Genomic DNA, 23,192 nt, shown 5'->3' on the forward strand with positions numbered 1-23,192 from the left:
TAGGCTTCCACAGATGTCAAGACAGACTGAGAAGTAGTGACCTTATGTGGGATGCAACACCTCTTCAGTTAAGAAGGTAGAGTTAGACACTGGAACGGTATAATTTTAAAGGTTTAGAATGGGAGCTGACAGCTATTTTTCCCCACGTTGGTGTCTTTCAATACAGCCTGTGTGTTTTCAGCTACCTTGTCCAGTTGCAGATGTAGACTTACCACCAGTTTCAGAACATAAACACATCTGGACCTCTCATCTTGGTTGTAGCATTGGAGTTTAGTGTCCTTTGTCCCTCTCTTTTGGAGCAGAAATGCTAATTGCCAAATTTCAAGCAGCAATTTGCCAGTTACTTTTCCAGACCTCTACCTCTTCAAGCCAATGGCTCTTTTCCACGTGTTTTTTCCTAGGAACACTGGTTTCTAATTAGGGGACAACATGAAAGATAATGAGAAACTGTTTCTAAAAAAATTAAGAAATATGAAGCTTAGAAGAAGTTTAATCTTGAGAAGTTAGTGCACAGTGAAGCTTTCATTGGCTTTGATTTAGTTGAGATGATAATGGGTGCTTTTTACTGCAGTTTGTCACCTTGTTCTTTGTGTTTTGTTTTAGTGACAATAGTAGCAAGTTCTTCATTATGACAAAGTCTACTAATGTGGTACATTAGCTTCCTATTTTCAATTTCCAGGTTGCTTTTGACATTGTCAAGCCAGATAATCAGCCGGCATAAATTATCATAGCTCCAGCAGCTGTGGGTGGTCTGTGTGCTGTCACCAGAAAATGCTCCACTGAATTCCTAACATGCACCTTGGCATGGCCTGTTGCTGTTAGAAAAGGCTCGTTTGTTCTGAATTTGAAATGTGCAAGCATTCATCCACCCTGTCTCTTACATGCAAGAGTGCCTCTCTTCTGCGCATCTGTCAGAGTCTCTTGCCTATTCTGTAGGGCTTTGTTTTCTCTGCAAAAAAGAGAAACATTAAAGAAATATATTAAATACATAAGCATATTAAATAAAACAGCTAAAATCTTCTTGGATTGCTAAACCCAAGTGGAGAAAAGGCAGAGGTTGTTTCTGCCTCAGTGTAAGTTGATTAACCATTTATTCAACTATCTACCATGGTGTGAAAACCATATTCTCTTCCTCATTAAAATTTTGTTTCAAGATAGCCAAGTAATTCCAGGTAGTTTCCTTGAAAACCAGTGGTGATGAAAGTGCTGGAAGTGTATGTTTTGCCTTACAATGTGATGAGAATAAATCAGCAATGTTATGATATTTGGAGTAAATATGATGTCCTGTTGTGACAGGTCAAAGGTTTGGGGATTACATTCTTTATCCCATTAAAAAAGAAAAAGAAAAAGGTTTTATTAAAGTGATTGTATTAGTATTATATATGGCCATTTACCATGTTTTTATCTGCCTGTCTATAGATTTGCAGTTAACTGTTAGTGATAGTGAAAAGAAAAATAATTACAAATTTATGTTAGCAGAAAATTAATACCAAATTTTAGTTTTGAATGAAAAACACTTAATAACTTTTTAATGAAGTCCTAAAGATTAATTTTATATATTTTTAAAAAATACAGATAAATTATATCTGTTATATTAAGTCTGTCTTAACTCAATATTCAATATATATTGCATATATAAATGTAATGCATTCTGTAACATTTCCTGGGCACTTTACTGCTAATTGGCAAAAGCCCCAGTTAGGCAGGTTCAGATTAATTTGGTCATCTGAGATAACTCAGGCACTTTGGATGGGCTGCGGAACTGGAAACTGGCGCTGAGTTTATCTAGCCAGGACCCCACAGGCTGCTCCAAAAGGGCAAAGAGGGTCCTTCAAACCTGCAAGCCTTTGTGTTATCTATTGAAATGGCCAGCCAAGAAGCTGATTCCCATCTTGCAAACCTCAGCTAAAATAGCAGAGCCTGTTTCAAATATAAGCCCGTGAAACAACTTAGGGCGATAAGAAGTTAGGTCATGTTTATCCATAACAGGTCTCACTTGGACCAAAAAGTCTCTATCCAGCTAACAGTCATTGCCCACAATTATTGTTATCCTGTTAAGGTATGCTGGCAGTTCCTCGGTTTGAGAAATTTAGAATGAGCGTTTTGAGTAAGGTCACAGAGAAGGATAAAGCAGATTGTCCATTGTAGCTGAGGTCAATATTGTTTCTTTTTATTCCACTGCTCAATATTTTTTAAAATATAGATTTTTGGCAGATTTTTCAGCAAGGTCAAGATTTTGACTTTCAGTTTTATATAGTCAAGAAATGCTATGTTGTCAACTGTGATATGGTAGCAGCTTCTGGAAACCCAGAGTCCAAATTTCTCTTGGACTTTAATAAAATTGTGACCTATTTCCTGGACCACAATCATTGCTTAATGGCCAGATCATTACATTTCATCTGTGTACACAAATAGCATTTCACATGAAAGATATCATGGCAAAACTGTTATTTGTCTGTCTGGTGACAGAATACTTGAAATAGAAAAGTGCTAAAATCTCTTCTTAATTAAATTTTTTTCAATTAGTCATTGTTACGAGATACGTAAGTAGATGCAATTACATGAAACGTAAGTGTTAATTTGCAGTGGACACCTATCATAAGCATTAGAATTTTTGGCATAGTTAAGAAGTACATACTTGCCTTTTTCAGCGTAATATTGTTCCAGATATTCCAAGACTAACCACTGCTAAAATGCTGGTGTATTTTCAGGGATTACACACCTCCACAGTAAACATATCTTCTGTAAACTCCATGCACAGTTGTTCTACATGGAATCTGATGTAAATAATTGTGTATAACATCACTCCCAAGCCTGGTATTTTGGGAGAAGAAAGTGTAGGAAAAGTCCTGAGAAATGTAGACTCTTTGTAGCGTGGTGTTGACACTCATTGGTATAAGTGATGTATATTCTTTATGTTTATGGGATCATACCTCTGGTACCTAGTGTTTATATTTAACTTTGTGCTCACACTGGTGCTATTCCCTATTTCATTTATCCACAGGACAGTGATGTCGAGGCTATGGTCAAGTATTTGGAGAGTGTCTTGAATGATAGCTCATTGGGTAAGATGATATCTCTTCTTTAAATGCAATAGCAGCAGTTATTAACAGTCTATATCCATCACAGTACAATTATTTCCGTTTTGCAACAAAATAACTCAAAAAATGTGATCTTCTTGAAAATTGGTTCCTTAACCTACTGCAGAGAAGTATAAATATGCCAAAACAAAAGGCATACACAGTTAAGTGCTGTTGTTGCAAATAATGGAGCCATGAAGCATGATGGTCAGAAGTGTGGAATGTTGTAATGAAGTTTTTAAAAACTTGGCTTCTGCCATCTTTTCTCCAGAGGAAAGTACTTAAGGATATGTAGGTTGTTTTATAGTTTCTAGTACTGGTAACAATAAAAGAAAATTAATTAAAATATTTTTAAACATTTTTTAAAATTATGATCTAAGTTTGAATAATATTTATTTTATTTTACAGTTTCTCATTACGGACACAGAAATTTAGAGAATTTAAGATTGCAATTTAATCCTAAAATCTCCTGCAAATTCTATCTATAAATTTAGAGTTTGAAAGACTGGTTTCTCTTGTTCTACTTAAAAGTTAAAAAGAAAACTTATATGAAAGAAGGCTATTTAGGGAGGCTGGCATAGTCACTGTCCTGGGAGACCACTGGGTTGAACTGAGCCAGCAGCAGCCTGCATGTGGGTTGCATGAAAGCCCAGCTGAGTTCCCAAAAGGATGCCACATGAACTGCAGGCTTGTTTAGTTGCCTCATTTACATCATTCAGTCAGGATAAACCTGACTCAGTATTATCTTGTGGCTTTGAAACTAGAATATAGGTGAAGCCTGCGAAGTCCTCATCGTAGGATTTTCTCTAGTGCTAAGGTCCTTTTCACCCCTGCACTGATGGGAAGAGAAAACCAAAGAAGGAAAAGGATGAAAGGAATCAAAGCTGTGACCATCTTGGTCTTGTAGCCACCGAATCATGTCTGGTCACCTTCTGGGTGCCATGTCAGGGACATCTTAGGACTGAAGGAAGGAACATTCACGTCCAGTTTGTCTTCACACTAGCAGAGTTCCCACAGTCTTCAAATTCTGCACTCATTTATGCATTTGCAGCACCATTGTCTGCAGTGAGCTTACAGAAGTGAAATAGGGACAAAATTTAGCTCAATAGTTTGTTATTTTAATGAAAGAGAGGAATTGCCTTGAGGGCTTCTGGAAATAACCCAGCGTATTATCCAAAGACAAACAGTGGTACTTTAAAACATCTTAGTATTAAAGAGACTCTTGTCTTCGTCTTTTTTTCTTTCAGTATTAAGAACAAGATGATGCCTTTTTAAATTGTGATAGTAAAGAATTAAATTGTACTTTAATTATTAAAAAATCTCTGACCAGTCTGTGCTGAAATGTAAAGCCCTTCTCTGAGCTGAGTTAGTAATTAGGTTTGTGTGTTCTGTTCCAAACAATATATGTGATGATAATAAAAGAGAAATCTGCTAGGGTCCCTTTTATCTTTGTATGCTCAGAGATGTCAGGAAAAGACACCAGATTCTAAGGAGCTTTTTAATCTGGTAGAAAAAGGCATTGTAAGATCTCATATGTAGCAGTGAAAGCTGAAGGAAGAAATCCAAAATCCAAATGGAAGTGTATGATTCAGTGCAAATAATAGCTTCACAACACATAGTGGCTTACCAAGAAGCAGTAGATGTCTACCACCAATTATTCAGTTCTTAGCAGAAATGTTGGTAGGAGTGCCTTTGGGCTATAGTGTATGAAATGTCCTGCCAGAAAATCATGATCACCCATTTTAAATTAAGTACCTGTGAATAAATGTCAGCCAGAGGATTTGTTTCCCTACAGATTCTTTCATCTTCCTTTCGACAGACAAGGAAGGATGCAGTGAGAACCTCAAACTGGTACACCATGACTTGAGAGAGCAAAGATCTTTTGCCCTTTTTCCCTATGTTCTCTGCACTACTGGGCTAGACTCTCAGAGAGTATTTGTCTCTGAAATACATTTAGAAAGCCACAACACCTGGTTTTGAAAAGTCAGTGCTCTTGTTTCACTTGATTTTGTTTAATGAATCAAGAATGATATATTGCATAGAAAAATGCAAATAGTTATCTGGCCACTTTTTGAAGAAGCATAGTTCCTTGTTCTGTGTTGATGTATAGGTAGGCAAAAATAATACATTTTGCACCTAGCTCGAAGCTGGGTGCAAAATGTATTATTAATCAAGTAACTGCCTCTAAGAAAATATCTCTGGTATAGAAGTTGGTGTGGGTTATGAAGCAGCACATGAAAATTTTTTTAGGCTTGTAGCAACAACGTGAAAAGCTTTTGGCAGTTTTCACTGAGAACTTGTTTTTTTTTACTAAGCAAACCTTTGCAGCATCCTACAAACTGTCGTCCTTGCAGCTGCCTCGTAGTACCCAGAAAATCATATTAAATGGAGAGGAAGATAGATACTAGTTTGTTTTTAGAGAATAAGTTTTGCTTGGCCAACTGCAAATGTGGAGAGTAGGCAAAGTACAAATTACTTAGCCTGGAATCCCAGAAAAAAACAAGAAGGATGTCTTTAATAATGAAATGTCAGTGGAGAAGGAGATATTGTAGCAATAAATAGGTTGAACCCACTAAGCAAAACGAGTATGCTGAGCTCTTACTACAGTGATATATCCTGTAATAATAGTAATAGCAGAATTTAACTGAGGCCTGTGGTTAAATGTGCTCTTTCTTAAGAGAACACAAAGATTGTATCTTCCTTAGACCATTGGTGCTCAGGGTGTCAATTTTTTATTGCTTTTGAAGCCCCAAAGCCCCACAACTGGACCTTAATTCTATACCAACTCAAAGAGGAGCATGCCACCCAGTAAGTCACAAACATTGCTTTGTACAGCTCTTGGGGTTTCCTCAGCCCCCCGGCCTTGAGGATAGCTGAATTTTCCAGTGCTGCTAAAGTGATTGAGTGCTTACAGACTCCATGTAGAAATGTATGGATATGCATGTGTAGTGTTACAGTAAATGATCAGGAAATGTTTTTTTGCATCAGTGGGTGAAATCACTTACTGGTTGCTAGTAAGAATGGAGCTTGTCATTTTTCATCCTTTAAAATGTGTTAACTATACCTCAGTTGGTGATACTTAGGCACCAGAAAACTGTTAGCCATTAGGTGTAAAGAGAAGTTAAGAAAGTGTTTTAAAAAGCCAAATAATTTGTCCATAGTCAGATAACAGAGTCAGGACTCCATTTCATCTGTGGTCTCTCTCCATGCCTGTTTCCTATCTTCTGAATACAGCAAAACTCTGAATCCAGCAGACACTTAGTTTGAGCAATTCAGTAGGATCCCTCACAATAGAAAGTTTTTATCTCAATATTCAGCCTTATGTGATGAGGATCTAGAATCATAGAAGCTTAACACTTGGGAAAGCCATAATTACGCACTCCAGGGAAGCATTCAGCACTCTCTGGGGGTTTCTATACAGCTCATAGCAGGAAGGTAGCTGCAAGCTCCTTCTGGCTGTATGTGATCAATGTTAACACAATCCAAACTAAATGCCAGCTGAGTCCAAGCTAAAAACTCCTGCTTAGGAGGGGAGTGCATGTTCATTTAGACAAGGCACTGTGTTAACGTGTTTGTATGACTTTTGGCTTGTTCATGTCCTATGCGGAGCCCTCCTATGTCTGTTCAGAACTTGGGTCCTATGTGCCACAGCCCACATGTTTACGCAGGGTGTAGTTCCACCATGATACGTATTCTCATCTTTTGGGAAGTGAAATCCTAATGTCAAATATTTTGCAAGAAGAAACTAAAATAGCTGCTTTGTTTAGCTGAGCAAATTGAAAGCTGAAATAGGATCTCTTTTTCCAATTATAAAGAAATAAAAGGAATATGTAAAAGGGAAGAGAAGGACAGAGTAGGCCACAGAAAAGGGCTGGCACAGGAGAAAAATGGGCATGAACTGACCAATAAAGAAGTTCTGTCAGGAAATTAGAGGAGATATTTTAGCCACCAGCTCATAATGAGGCTCTGGAATTGTCTTCCAATGGGAGCAGTCAGGGCAATAAATAAATAAATTTCTTTGGTAAAGCAGGGATTTGTGTGATGGAATGGCAACATGTAACTGCAGGATATTTGAGCTGACAACCCTGAGAGTCCTCTGTGATTCAGGACTTCTGTGTTCCTGTGGCTAAGTGGTCTGTGAGCATTAGGTCCTAAAACATTGCAACAGCCCATGAAGCCTGTAAACAGAAAATGTGTGCATGTGTGTATAGGCATATGTGTGTTTCTCATATATATATATACAAGTATGGGTTTTTTTTTATATATATATGCATATATACAAAGAGTACCTTCATCTGAAGGGGAAAGTGATGCCATAAGTTAAATACAGCTAAAGTAGAGAATTGCATGTTAGGATGAAGATTCTTGCTTTTATAAGTTCAAGAAAAATGGAGGAAAATACATATTGTCTAAGCAATTTTCATTTTGTTGAGTATTTTTCTGTCCCAGCACTTCCTCAAGTGACTGTTCTTTCTGTGGTAATGTAATTTCCTGTACGCTACACAGAAGGAAAATTGTTGTTACAATTCTAGTGCCTTTAAGCTATAAATCTACTTTTCCCTCAGAAAGGAGTTTCCCTTAATGTGCATTTAATAATCTAATTAATCTTTAATTAAAGTGGCATTACCTTGTGAGAAACAGGAATAGTCTTCCTTCTGATTGCCCTTGGCTCTGCAATAGAGCTCAGGGGATGAAGGTGAATAAGGTTATGTGTCTGTGCATTGATTCATAGGCTCGGGGACTGTCACCAGAGTGTCTCCAGGGCTGCCCCAGGGATTCAGAGCTCTCAACGGCACTATGGCTGAGACCAAACTGAAACGCATGAGGGAGTAAGTAGCATATTTATATGTTACGAATATTCGGACAAAGGGACTGTATTTGAAAAACTGTAGAACACGGCAAAGCAAACCACGTGTTGTTCCCCACCCCAAAAAATCCTTTCAACCAAAAGAAGTGGATGGTAAGGTGTTCTTTACAGGCTGGATGCCTACTTGTCTCCAAAGAGGATGAAGGTTGACTGTCACTTCTGATTGCTTTCTTGTAATCTGCACAATCGCTGTCATCCTTCCAGGATCTCATTTGTCTTCACTGCTATCAGTGTCATTCTGAACTTGCTTTCTTTATTAGCTCAGCACATGCCATAAATCACCTGCAGATATCCATGTTCCATCCATGTTTGCTCCCTCACACGCACTTCTTTCTTGCCTAGAATGAAAGACTAATGGATTTGTTTCCCATGATGGTATGAGGATTTAAACCAAACATGATTGCTGCTGTTGGCTGGAGTTTTCAAATGAGACAGAGGAATTTACATGTGCAGCTCCCTTGGAAACTCATTGTCTAATTGCTTTCAGCATCATTGAAACCTCAGCTTTGTTAATAAAGATTTCAGTGTCTTAATAGAACAAGGATCTGTGCTTCCTTGCTAGAATGTACTGGTTAATGTATCTTGAGCTTTTATCTTGATTCCGTAATTTCTGACCTTTCAAGAGTTATTCCACCCTAATTTAGGTACTGAACTGATAAATGTAATGCTTTTTATTATTTATGAACTCACATTTTCTTTGCAGTGTTGCAACATTCAACTGATTTCAGATAGTGAACTCTTTAAAAAAGGGCAGTTTTCTCTTCTGTGGGTGGACAGTGCCAACAATATGATGGATGTTGTTAGAATACAAATAAGTTCAAACAGTTAATACTATTTCCCTGTCAGATCAAATTGTTATAGCACCTATTCCTTTTTTTTTTTTTTTCTTTTTTTTTTCTTTTTTCCCCTGAGGTCCATACAGCTTGTCAAAGTCTTCTTTACAAGATGTCAGAAGCTTCAGCAGTACCCATTGCGTGAAAGATCGGCATTGTCCCTAAGGAAAGCCTTTAGAAGAGTCATTGGTAGCAAACACTAGCTTGTTTTCTGCCAGCTTCTGAAAAACAAGCTCAAATGCTTTCTTCAGGCTTGGCCTAACAGCACTGATAGCTTATAAGAGTCTAAAGAGGTCAAAATCTACATTAAAACAGACAGACCCAGCTTCTCTAGATCTCTAGCTGAAAAAGTATTTGTGCTTCTTTTCAGCTTACTGTATCTTATTATGAGGCCCTTCTTTCCAAATTTTTGACCACCTCAGCCATGATTTGACCGCAATGAAGGGCATGGCAGAAACCCATGAAAGTTCTTATGATGCATGCTTGACATCTCAAGTCTGTGCAGGGTTTCATGATCTAAAATGGAAAAGCAAAGGTGAGAAATAAGACAAGTGTGTGCAGGAATTTGTGGACAAGAACAAGCCTTATTAGAGGGGTTTTAGTGCAGTTTGCTGCACCTCTCTATATTATATAGTATTCCTATCCTAGGTGTTCAGGGAGTGAAGCCTTCCCCTGGAAGCCTCTTCAGCACTCTAAGTCAAAATTCATTTCTTGGGCTTTGTAAAATCAAGATTTGTGTTTTACAGAGAAAGGCTAATCTTTGAGTAATGGAATAGAATGTGTATCTTGTGTACTCTTTTTCTGAAAATGTAAAGAGAAATAAAAACGTAGGAAATGAAGAAGAAAAACTTTGTACAGAGTATTTTGTGCTCCTTTGTGGAGGTATCCATGGATATATACAATGAGTCATTCTAATAGCCATGAACTTCAATATGCAGCTTAGAATTCAAGAAAATGTAAAGGAAAAGACTTTTATGCCCCAAATTTTAAGTAAATTAAGATCCTTTAGCACAGCAGTAAGCACCTCTTAGTAAGTCCCTGAAGGCTTACACACAGCAGCATACCATGATCAGGCAAAAGACTTCATCATCACCTGCTGAGTGTAAGTAAAGCTGTCTTTCAGAAGTCGTGGAGAGAAGGCATTTGGTGATATTTTTATTCTGTTCCTGTGAATGCTCATAACACTATTGGTTTAGATTCGTGAGTGGTATGCATATGTGCTTCCTGTGCTTGTGACGTTGGCATCAAATATATAATTTATCTTAAAAATTCAGACAGAAAGGTCTTACTGAAGTTATTGAATAGACACTGGATATTCTTTAAGACAAGTAGTCCTGAAAATGCCTGAAGTATAGAAGACTTTTTGTACATTTGTTTCTGCACATTTTTTAACTATTACAGTAAAGAAACAGATTATTTGATTTAGTGTTTTATTAGATGTTGGGTGGACCTTCCTAAGGGCCAGCTCTGACCCTACTGAAACTGGTTTTGTTATTGACATTGGGGGCAGCTTTAGGTTAAGGCAAAAGCAACAGTTGTAGAAAAGCTAATTGGGTTTTTAGACTTCCATAAAAAAAATTATCAGTGACCTTTTAATTGCCATTGATTGTCATTTTGAAGGTGTCATGATGTAAACATGCATGAGGAATAAGATGTCTTCTCACAGACAAAAGACGTTCTTGGTAAAGAAGTTTATTGACACTCCCTGAGCTGTGACTTTTTTGCAGACAGAGGACAGTATTCTTGAAGGTATGCGTCCTGAAATGTTTTTGAGCATGAAATTTCCTCTCAGACACACCACAATTGTCCTGTTCAGTTGTCCATTTTCTGGTAATAATTTCTGTCTGGTGATCCCAAGACATCTTACAGCATAACTGTAGCTTTTTGCTTCTCATGGGCCAAGACAAAACATTACTTGCATATCCATCCTCTTTGTTGCAGTCTTTCTCAGACCTTATTTTTAAAGGACAGACTCCTCTTAATTGTTTAGGGCCAAATGAGCTCACTATGGAAACACATTAAACATCTTAGCCCATGAGTTTCTCTTTCTTTTGCCATTAATCTGTTTCAAGATAATTGCAGTTACCTTCCAGACCCAGATTTGAAGGTCTGACGTATTTTGGTTTTGCTGTTTGCTTTATAAGCAAGCGAAGTGAGAATACAGTAAAACCATCCAGGAACTCCCGGAGAGTTGAACCTGCCTTTATATGACCAAGCTGGGAACTTGGTTCTTGGCGCCTGCCAGGGAGAAGTGAGTGAATGCTCCCAGCTTGTGAGTCATTGTTTTCCCAAGGCAACAACTGGGAGAGAAAGTGGAAATGGGTGAATCCTGGGCTCTTCCTGCCTAAGAAGAAATGAAGATGAGTGAGGCAGTGACTACTGCCCATAAGCGTAGGAGCCCTCTGCAGCAGAAGCAATAGTCCTCCCTCAAGGCTGAAGCTGGAGCTGATGGTCTAATTCCCCAGGCATTTTCCATGGGTCTTCATTCAACTTTTTCCCATTGTCCATGCTGTTCCCCTTTCCACACTGAAAATGGGCTGCCTCTCTTGTGGTCTTGGCCCTCTGTCTCATATATTACTCCTCTCCATCCTGTGTCTAGGGATTATTTACATTTGTTATGCGCTTTGAAATGAGTAAAGAGAACAAAGTCATCGAGAGTGAGCAAATCTATTAGGGCACAATTAAACTTTGATGTATTTTCATGGGATGCTCATCCTGGTGCTCATTTTGCACATGACTTGAACCTTGGGTCCAACCCTTAAAACAAAGCATGAGATACTGTGAATTTACTTAGGTATGTAAAGAAAACTCAGACTTTTTCAGCTTCTCTACTGAGCTGTATGTCATAGATCCATGAACCATTCTGTTATCCTGAATTTATAAGGATTTGTTTTTTAAATGGACAGTAATGTCATAATTGCTTTAGCACTAGAGTTTTTATCCAGTTTGAAAACTGCATTCCAGTAGCAAAACACATAAAATTATAGACTCACTGATTTTTAAAATGCCAAGTAGCCCCAAACACTCAAAACATGAGGAGAATTAGACTAATACATCTTTTTGTTTTGCACAAAAAGCATGATTTTCCTAGTTTCTCATGCTGTGCATACATAATACATAGATTGAGCTGTTCGGTTTTCTAGTGCTTTGATTTTGTCAGTAGTTTGCAAATGTGAGAACGCTTTCATGCGGTATTAATTATATAGTCTGTTTTCAATACGGAACCACTTGAAGAATCTTGACAGTGTTTACTAGATGCAGCACTGCAACCTTGGGAGGTTTGCAGAGGTGCTTGGGAGAAATGTAGTAGGTAGGCAATACACAAAGGCATACACCAAACCCTTGCCAGGACTACTGATGTTAACTGTTTCCCAATTTTTCCCTAATTACTTTTACTTGGCTGTAAGAAAAATCAGTCCTTTTCCTTCACCACATTTTTTCTCCATCATCACATAGTGATTTCTTTCTTTTGTATAGGTAAGACATTAAGGTATACATCTCATATTGCTCGTGTGGAAGGAGGTGAGCAATGCAGAGTTGGTGTCATAAAAAGTAGCCCTTGGGGTGAAACACCAGAGACTGGGCAACATGCAAACTGTCTTGCATGACGGGGAGGTTAGCAGACTCAAAACACCACATTTGCCAATACTCTAAAGGGAGCAGCCGCCACTTCTGAGGGTGCAGCAGTATCTGGGGTGACTCTGTCACAGGTCTGTCTCCTTCTGCAGTGAACCTCCTTGCTGAGCAGCTTGTTTTCATGAGATGTTGGTCTTCAGAGTTTGGAGATACCAAAAAAACTGTACTGCATTTACACTAGTACAGTTACTGTTCGCATTAGCCAGACGTGGCCAAAGTTTGTGGCAAAACCAGAGATTACTAGTACTTATAAAGCCTAACCTTGCTCTTAGTTTTCAGGTAACACGTTAGACATGTATTCCCATTAACATTTTTCTGCAGGCAAATAAAAGGAGCTGAGTATTGGGAAAATACACTTTAGATTAATGGCAATTTTTCTGGTTCAGTCGTGTTTCAGAGTGACCTTGGGTTTTATCTTTCAAATGAGAATTTTATTTACAATTTAATATTTACAATTTATTTGGTATACTATGATTGTTATGTTTCTGTAAATGTTAATGGAAATATTCATTATTCTTTTATAAGCCAAATTTCTAGATATTTGATTTTCCAAGAGATTTGAGACAGAAGCATGACTAGGGTCCTATTTTGAAAAGTGTTCAGGTATTAAATGTTTACTTTTTAGGAAAATAGTACAAGGACTAGACCTCTATCTTCCTCTTTAAATGCCTGAATAGCTCTGTAAAACTTGTCTTGTTTTGATGAAAAGCCAGAAGAAACTGAATGCATAAGCCTTTCTAGGCCTTTCTGACAAACAGAGATCTACTGTCCATAGCTGGTAATTGCTTTTCTTTCTTGCTCTATAGTATGGTGTAGTCATGGAATTGTATGGCTCTGCCAAAATGTGAATTTGCCTTAGTCCTGTTTTGTGCTATGAGCTTTTCCCAGGGCTACAGATGTGGAAAGGGACCTGAAAGAAGTTGTGGACTTAATCCACTTACCTTCCACTCCTTTGAGTGAAAATAGATGTGAACTAAACCCAAATGGTTGATGTACAAAAACTTTACACAAACAGGTATTTGTGTGTATATGTTAGTATCTGGTTTTATATGTACATATATGCGTGCATGTGTACTTGTCATAACTGGGCATCTCAGGATCCACAGCAGTTCAGGTTTTTTAACTTTTAAAATGTCTTTTCGAACCTTGTCTTACAAGGCTTATGATAACCTGGTGTGGTTGTTTAGCATAGTTCAGTGCCTGAGTGCTGTTCCGTCTCCCTCTGTTGCTGTACGGTACACAACCCCAGCTGAAAGGTTTTTGTTAGTAAATTGCTATGGGGCTTGTGATGTTTCTGTCCAGAATTGTCCAGCTCCATACTAGCTGATTACATTAATCTCTTCATTGATGTACTTGACATGTTGACAGCCTTTTAATGAGACTGAGTTGTTGGTAAGTCAGGAGTGTGTTGTTTTACTTCCAATAGTAACATTTAATACAACACGGCTAAAGACAATGCTTGGATTGAGCAAAAATATATGTAGTAATATTTAATATTATGATTGTTTCACTGAAATGCATAATTCTGTATCTTTTCCTTTCTCTGATGGGCAGATTCTTATTTTTATAACTGTCATTTTGAGAGACCCTAAATTGAGAGAAAGCCCCCAAAATTCAAGCCGTGTGAAAAGAAATCAGCATTAACTCTGATTTACCACACAGCTGAATAAAAGAGATTGCGGTTATATTCTTAAACTCTTATGAGAACTGTATATCATTATTGACTTTTCAGAGATAACTACTGTAGCCTTGCATGCCCACATTCAAGAAGCAGCTGCATATTGTGCTGCTCTTCGGACGCATCTGTCTAAAACAAATGTGTTGATAAACAGAGTAAATGGCATCAGGTATGTGTTAAATGTGCCTTGAATTTTTGCTTGAACTTCATCAGTGATGCTGAATGAGTTAAACTGATGACTTTTCAAAGTTTCTTTGTATGCCATGACACTGTTAAAAACCAGGATGTTGTTTAAAATAATTTTAGCAAGGCTAGGAAATCTCAGAATGTGCATAAAGAGACTGCAGCCTGGGGAAGTATGTTTCAGGTAATTCTCCATGGGCAGATCATTTTCACCTGTCTTACCCCCTGAAGAATAGCTCTATATAATGAAACTTCTTTCCTCTCTCATTTTTAGTATTAGCAGTAAATTTGTTAATATAGGAAGACTTTAAAATTGCAATATTCAGGTTTGAATTAAATTACCGTGTTTTGTTGTGATTTTTTTTCTATGGGAAAAACAAAAGAAACCATTTCCCCTTATGACAAACTATATTCTAAATTCATAGCAGCTAGAATTCAGCTAGCAGCTCTAAATTCTAATTAACACTTCTTCCAAGAGCAGATGTCAGCTGCAATTCTTACTTTACAAATTCATTTATCTCAGAAAATAAGATGCACAGAGAATATTATTGTTGATATTTCTTCAGCTGTGTGTCTACAGCTTTTAATAATAAGCTGCTGCTTAGCTCATGGGAAAACATGTCCTAAATATGCTTTAGATTTTGCAGGTCTTTGAAGTAGGACATCAGAGAGTTTTGTTTGCAATCAAATTAAGGTGCTTTAATTCAGGAATTATGAAGTAATTATGGATGAATTATGAAAATTATCATTATGTCTTCAAGTGAAGAAATTTTCATTCAGCAGTAATATGATGAAAGTCAAAGTCCATTGGGGCTTGAAGGTGAAGGTAGGGGCTAATATTAGTAATTCAGATTTTCTTTTACTAGCTTTTACATAATAATTCTTTCCATTTCCTTTTTTTTTTTTTTTTAAAAAAAAAAAAGCAATTTTCTTAGGCTTTGCCATACTTTTTACATTCTCAAGATTGAATAACTGTCAGAACTAGAAAGGTATTGCCCAACCTTTAGAAATGAGTTCCTAAAACATAAATCTTGGCACTTATAATGCACTTCCCCTAGCAGATCTCAAATGGTTTTTATAGAGCAACAGGCAAGCTTTGCTGCAAATGCAGTTTTGAACCCAGAGCAGTTTCTTTCAAGTTTCAGAGAAGTTTTAATCATTCATAGTCAGTAATGCCAACATACTGAATGACAGGAATGAAGGAAAGGGACCTTTTGTATTGTAGCTGAGATAAACCTGTTTGTTACTGAACCGTGAGATGCTGTAGCAGATATCCCAAGATTTTCTGGTACAGTTAGAAAAGAGTATTTTGTATGAGATAGAAGATATGTGGTTTCCTGATTCTTTTGCAGAGTCATCTCAGAACATAAATGTACCAATCTTTTTCACAAAGATTCATGTTACTGCTGATTACCTGCAAAGTGGCACAATTGTACTCTGCTTTAAAAAGAAATGTAAGGTTAGTAAATTAATGCTTAGAAATAGCATGTTCAGGGACAAATCAGAGTTGGATGTATTGATGGGAATCCTAAGTAATACTGCTGGACCCCATGGGGATACACTTGAGTTAGGGAGAACAGAATTTAGTGACATCTGCTGAAATTATTCTTTCAAAGATCCCTGCACTTGCTTGCATGCCCTGTGAGCCCTAATCACAACAGATTTGCCTCCTACTTTACAATGTTTGTTGGTATCGGATGCAGATGGCCTGGCTGCATCCAAAAAGATAGATATATGCCCACTGAAATGACATTCCGTGTCCAGAAAGCTTCTTTTTTAAGGTTTACATTGAGAAAGCTGTGAGTAACATTAGTATTTTGAAATAACCGAATTGTCTGTGTTTGGCTTAGGAGCCATGTGTTTGTTGCATGCTATGACAGAGGTGAAATGTTATTGCTGATGCCTGATCCAGAGGGACTTCCTGTGGTGGTGTTCTGGTGTGCTCAATAGTGACTTATGCAGAGTGTGGTGACTCGGCAGCTGCAGAACCTCTCCTTGCTCCCGAGCATGAGCACGGACCACACCACAGCTCCCTGGGGGTACTAGTGAAAACTCTGTGTTTGCGAGCGAAATGTGCTGCTTCCCTTCGGGGGTGGATGAGGAAGAGCAGAATGGTTTTAAATGGTGGTCGCTATCATGCTGAATGACATTTGAAAGTGAGAAGCTGAAAACCCCCATAGCTGCTGATTTGTGTCATAGTTATCCTTCAAGGCAGGCAATGACAAGCTGTTGAGAGATATTAACCCAGCTGCTAACGCCCACGGAAGAGTGCAAACTTAAGCATTAATCTTGTTTTGTGGCTTTTGTCAGTGTTGCATAAAGGTAGGTGTATTGTAATTGATCTCCAGACCAGAAAGGAAATGTCAATATGTAGCTAGTAGCAGAATAGTCAAAATAAAGACCCACGGGGTAACAGAAAATTCTTTGTTCACCCAGGGAAAGATTTACAACTTCCTCATCCATTTGAGAACACAACATTATTATATTGTCGAATTTTAGTAATTTTGCACTGATGCGTAGGAAATCAACTGCAAATCATGATAAATTCATTTGGGCCCAGATCCACTGAATGACTTGGAACATTTTTAGACACCCTGAGTATAAAATTGCAGTTCTGAAGGCTCCTGTTTTGCTCCCCTCTAACGCTGACAGTGAGTTGAAGCAGGAAGTGCTGTGATTTTGCTGATATTTTACTGCTTCTCACATGCTTAGAAGCACCTTAGCCTTGATAGAACCAAGTCCCTGTCTCCTGGCCAAATCCCAGCATTATCCACAAATCAGGTATCTATCTGTCTCTATTGCCTTTGGGGCTCGTTCCAGTTAATTTTTTCTGGGCATGGATTGTGTGCTGCACAAAAGCTGGCAGCAAGAGGCATTTTATTTCAGATCACAGCCTCCATGATGGCATGGATGACTGGCAATATCTGCTGTCCAACCAGCAGGTTGGTGGACGCAGCATGCCTTCATGCTGTGGATGTCCCCAGCCCTGTCCCTTCTCTGCCTGGAGCATTGGGACTGCTTCCTGCAGCCAGAGGGAGTGAGGGAAGTTGGGCTCGCTGTTGAATCTCTTGCCATTTGCAGTGGGAAAGCACGCTGCCTGGGCAGGCACTTACACATGGTAACCTGTATTTCGGTCTCAAGGACTGCAGGACTCCAAGGACTGCTCATACTATTTTATCCAGGGACTGTTTCATGCAAATAACTTTTGCACACACATCCAGGGTTGTCCTTGGTCCCCAATCTATGCAGAGTTATCCTTCATCATCTCTTATTCTCTTCTAGCCCAATACGCCTGCTTTCATACAAATCGGAATGAAGGTGAAGGAGAGTCCTTCGTCCCCCAATCTGACTGATGATTATGGTACTGCTGTGGGAGGTGTGGATTTGAATCTCCTTCCACACCCAGGTTTCCAGTTCTCTGGGTGAATGCTTTAACCATGGACCCTGGGACAAAAGGGGACAGTTTGGTACCCATGTGGTCATGTTGAATTGCTGTGAGTCCTGGGTGGATGGAGGCGATTCCCAACTTTACCAAATCCAGACAGGTGTCAGATTTAGCATATGCCTTTCTTCAGTTGTGATGGGCTGTTGCTTTGGGTCAATGCCTTTCTGGGGCGCCTGCCTTATAAAGGGAGCTTAGAGCTGTGAATTTCATTGTATGAACAAGAGGCTTAAAAGTTAGGAAACACAGTGCTCAAATGCCAGCAACAAATCCCTCTGTATATCTAAGCCTTTGTAACAGTGCAACAGAAGAAAGAACAATCTGAGATATGACATTTAAGCACATTAGTGTATATCATCCTGGGCCAGACCCTTGGCTGGTAGACCCTGATGATGAAATCCTTTGATTTCAGCATAGAGAAAAGCAATTCAGGGTAGTGTGAGCTGGGGTTCTGTCCCACAAAGCTTGTCAGAGTAATGAAATCCCAGGTGTCAGGTATCCCCTTTGTTTGTGTAGTCTTGGCTGAGAAGATGGCTCAGTTCTGGGCGAAAACAGTGAGTTTGTAGGTGAGTGAGGTATAAGACAGCACAAAGAGGGTAACTTCCAGTAAATCAGAAAACATGTCCACATAGGAGTGCTGTGTACTTGTTTGGTGGTAAGGATTTTAACCATTTCAATACTGTAAATGCAGGTGTCCCATATTTCATCTAAAATAGAAGTTACTATAAAAAGAAAGGCAGTGCAGAATCCGTAATTATGCCTCTGTAGGACTTCACAGGAATGGAAAAATATCCCCTAGCACAGGATCGGGGCCATAATGGGCAACCCTCTCTTTCCAGGGCTTCCTTCCTCCCTCCATCAGGATGTTAGATTTACTCAGTAACATCTGTTTGACTTTTACTGTCTTAGACCCCATACTTCTGCCTCTGTGACAGAAAATGCATGATGTGGTAGCAAACTCGCATTAACACAGCTCTCAAGTCCAAACATAGCCTGATGACTTCTTTTGTAAAAGCAGGTTATAATTTTTGTTACCTACCCCTTAATTTTCAACCTGTGAACATTTTCCCCCTAATTCTATTGTATCAGCTATTATACAGATTAGCTCATTTGCATGCTCTGCCAAGCTTAACTGAAAAGATTCAAGGCTGCAGGTCACATTTATTAGCAGAAGCAATACTCCTGAGATACATGTTTGCTTAACTTTTCATCTTTAAATAGACAGGACTGCCAAAAAATTAAACATACTTGTCCAAGAGGGAGGGAGGAGTCAGTAAAGCATTGATGAAGTAGCAGTGGTTTCAAAATAGCTTCTCATGTATTGATTTGTAACCATTGGAGAGAAATATTATGGTATTTCTAATGAAGTTTTGTGAAGAAATGTGCATTATTTGCCAAACAAATCCTTACTTAGCTTTCTGTGGTAAAGTAATCCCTAGGTTTCCAGTGTCTGAGAATGAATCACTTCCAACAGTTTTAGTTTTACCCTAAACAACACTGTTGGTAGAAAAAAAAGAGAGCAGTTTCTAGTTATGGGAAGCAGGACTGAGTCAGGTCTGGGCCTGCAGAGATTCCAGCTTGGCCCTGTGGCTCCTGACCCTGCGTCTTGGCTTTCTCTGCCCTGAGTTCTTGATCCACTTCTGTGTCAGGAGCCAGCAGGAGGGGTAACGTGTAGCTGAAGTGGTGATCACAGCTGAGTGTGACCTGTGAGCTGCAGAAAAGCAGAGAGCAGGCAGGATGTGAAGAGAAGTGTTTCCTCCTTGTGAGGTCAGAGCAGTCATCTAGGATATCCTTCAGGCAAAAATACTGTATTAGTTGTATTGTCCGTTTTTACCAGCAGCAGGTCCTACTACGTGTAACAACAGGATTTTTCAGAAGTGTATCATATGCTTATAAAGTGCTTCTGTATTACTGAGGAAACTGTATGCTTTCATGTCAAATGAAGTTTGAGAAACAACAATGTAAAATTGTTTGGAACGGTTTTCTAAGAATGGAGGAATTTACATAATGTGGAAATTTTACCGGCTGCAATCTCACTCTAATGATGTTATTCCTCAGCAGTAGCAGGATGACCACAGATGAAAAGCAGCTACCCCTTTAGGTGAATTATGCTATCGGATTAAAACAGTTCACCTTGCCCTGGTGTTAGACACGTAACAAAATCAGTACAAAATCAGCAAAAGAAAGTACAACCGGAGTGTGTGCTGTTGTTGTTGGGGGGGGGCAGCGTGCAGGTTTAACCATTTAAAGTGCTTTTGGGAAGTCTTGTGTGCGCTTGCTCTGTACCCATGTGCAGAGTATTAGAGTGCTAAGCCTTAATGCTGGCACCAGGAGACAACTCTGATCCCTTTCTCTACTCCTGCACAGCTCAGACAAGGTGATCCTTGGCATGGCTGCAAGCCAAGCGTGTTCTAGCTCCCTGCTGCCATCCGCCCTGAGCGCTGGCTGTGGAGCCGACTGCGGGCAGCACGAGGCCGCGGCCACGGGCAGCTCGTCGCGGGCCATGGGCACTGCCCCGCCGACAGGAACGCGTGCTCTGCTCATGCCTGGAGACGTGCTCTGCTCATGCCTGCAAGCATTGTGTGCGCAGAAGTTGGGGAGCAGCTCAAAGCTCCCATCAGAGACATTATAGACAGTAATTACTGTAAAGGCATGCTAATCCTTTATAAATAATAGGCAGCTCATTGTTGGTGTGATAAATAAAGCAGTTGGCATCCTCAGATAACTCCAGGGGCCATCCTCTCAGTTTTCCAATTTATAGAAAGGAGTGTGTTCAGAGACTTGGTGGAAAGGGAACGTGAGTGCAGATATTGAGGCTGAAATTTTGAAATACTATACAATTCACTTCCTACTACCTCCTTTTTGTCTAAAAGAATTACCACTAAGCAAAGTGTTGACACATAGAACGTTTTAGCATGCTAGAGACACAGAATGTGTAATACTTGAGAAATATGTGTGAGCCTTAGAATCTCAGATACCATTTGTTTATTTTAGTATGGAAGAAAAATTTGTCAGAGAAAGTTTGTTCAGATATGCTGAGAATTTTTGTTGAAGAGGTCTTTGTGCCACGATGGATTTCCTGAAAAAAGAATGATTGTCCCACCTAAATACTCTTGAAATCCTAGCCAAATGCTAGCAGGAGGAAAGGCTGCTTACCACAGCTTTACCTAACCAAAATAAGACATTTTTTAATGCAAAATGCAGATGTTCCTGCAAGGTGATCCCAATTAATGTAACTCACTTTCTAACTAAGTAAAGAGCATCATCACCCCTAAAACGTGCAAGTCTGACACTAGAAGGCAATAAAATCTCAACTGCTCTAACATATAAGTGTTTAGTGAAAGAAAACAACACATATCCTGTGACAAACACATGCAGAGGGGGCAGATAGTTTCTGATAGGCTGGAGGGAAATTACTCTGATATTTTCACCAAAATATTATGAACCCATCACTGAGTGGAAAATTTTATGTTACCTGTGTCTTGTGATACATGAATTTTAAAATGTTTGCCTTTAGAAAAAGAAGTGCTGTTCATTGTCTTGCAGTTTGCAAATGCATCTTCTTTATAAATCAAAATTAAGATCCTGTGAATGTGTTCTTTGTCACCGAATCACAGATCTGTCTTCTGATAAAAGGAGAGTGCTGTAGGAAAAGAAAAAAGTGTCCGTTAGCTCATGCTGAGCTTGTACAATGGTTTCCTTGTCATTTGATAGAAGCTAAAATAAAGCAATGAATCCTGAAATGTGTTTGTTCACACAAAATGACAGTGGGATTGCTCCTTTTGGTTTTGATGAAGTCCAGAGGCAACAATACATGCATGTGTACCGGGCTTGCTGCAGATAAAATGGTATATCAGATTCGGCATGAAAAGGAATCTTGGTTTGCAACAACAATGGTGGCCATGCTTCCCATGACTTTACTATGGCCAGGTTTTTACTCCTGGGCTTTTTGTATGACAAACCATCACAGAAAAATTCCCCAGGAAACTTTAATTCCTCATACTGTCAGACAAATAAAGTGCGTCATTGTATCCTTTTAATCAAAGGTAGCTACAAAATTTAGAAAAAAGTAATACTAGTTATTGCTTGTATTAATATATAATGTGAATTAACTTTTACTTGACCTTCATGTAATATTTATCCCCAGATCTGCCATTGGGAAGCTGGGAGTGGAGGTGTTTGAAGCTGTGTACAGCTATCTCAAGCAAGTGAGACAGCAGGATGCCGATGAGGAGGAGATCAGGAGACATCTGGAGAAACTGGTTGCTAGAGCAAGTGATTGCTTTGAAGTGGATCAGCTTCTCTACTTCGAGGAGCAGCTACAGGCTTCAGAATCATGTCTTCACTGCAAAAGGTGTGCCAGTAACAGCACTGGAAATAGCAAGGAGGAGTGAAGGTGCTGAGCTGCCTCCTTCAGGCCAGCAAGCAAGTATGGGAGGTGTTTATTTGAAGGAAACTGCTGAAGGTAACATAGCACATAAGCAGTGGATAAACTCCATTTGAGAATCCAGAGCACAGGGAGAAGTGGGTACAGATTACAGGGACAGGAAGAAGAACAAATGTTTGTGACAGTGGAGGGGAGGATTCGCCGTTACAGAGTCCCGTTTTTTCACCACTTAGGGCATAAAGAAAGGTGTTCTCCTGGGCCTTGGCCAGGCATCAGTCCTGCATTCAGAGCATCACTGGCTAAGCTGCCTCTGATGGAAATGGTGCAGGATTAGGCTCCAGCTGCTGTTGATTCTTGCGCTAACTGGTTTTCATGACATTTAAGCCTATATTTTTTGTACTTCGGCAGGTTTACCCTTGAACATACATGTATATGTATGGCTACTCAGCCACTAGTTGTCTCGTCATTATTCATTGTTGAAAAGGACTGCATTTAATTTGTGTGACTTTCAAAGGAACTGTGAAAATACATACATATGTGTATATTTATATACACATATGCATGCTGTCGTACACAGAGATATGTATTTCCGTAGAGGCAGAAAGATGTCTGGCCACACACTGTACATGACAGAGACACGAAGCCTGAGCTATAGCTGACTATGCTGGATAGGAATCCTTACTGCAACTTCTGAGAGTTTTGGATCAAATTCATGCTACGCAAATGGAACAATAAACTAATTTTTTTTTTGCTTGCACATGGTTACTGTTAATGTTTTTTCTTAGTATTTATGCTCCCTTCTTCATATGCATCACACTTTTGCTGGTTTCAAATATATGTCATGCTCTGATTATATACCTGGTGTTTTCCTTCTTCCTCTTCCTTCTTTATTCTGCATTCTGATCTCCTTCATCCGTCTGTGTAAAATACTAAAGGATAACAAAGTGGTACAATCTATAAAGGAATCTCAAATGAATTGTGGACCAAATTAATTTTAGGCATTGAGCCGTTGTCATAAGCCTTATGTTTCTTGCTTTTGTGCCACTACTCTTAAAGGACTCAGGGACTGAATTAAATAAATTAAAA

General features: G+C 39.1%; 1 protein-coding gene across 1 annotated transcript in view; it reads left to right on the top strand.

The window, feature by feature from the left end:
• The window catches only part of NEK11 (NIMA related kinase 11), an 88,230-nt gene extending 66,117 nt beyond the window's left edge, over positions 1-22,113 (top strand). Inside the window, exons 14-16 of the mRNA XM_086468534.1 lie at positions 3,005-3,065; positions 7,813-7,909; positions 21,867-22,113. Of these exons, the coding sequence (XP_086324660.1) occupies positions 3,005-3,065; positions 7,813-7,909; positions 21,867-22,113 (405 nt within the window). The remainder of the gene's footprint in view (positions 1-3,004; positions 3,066-7,812; positions 7,910-21,866) is intronic.
• The last annotated feature ends 1,079 nt before the right edge of the window (positions 22,114-23,192 follow it).

This window comes from Leptosomus discolor, chromosome 7, assembly GCF_034619465.1.
Source record: "Leptosomus discolor isolate bLepDis1 chromosome 7, bLepDis1.hap2, whole genome shotgun sequence".
Lineage (NCBI taxonomy): Eukaryota > Metazoa > Chordata > Aves > Leptosomiformes > Leptosomidae > Leptosomus > Leptosomus discolor.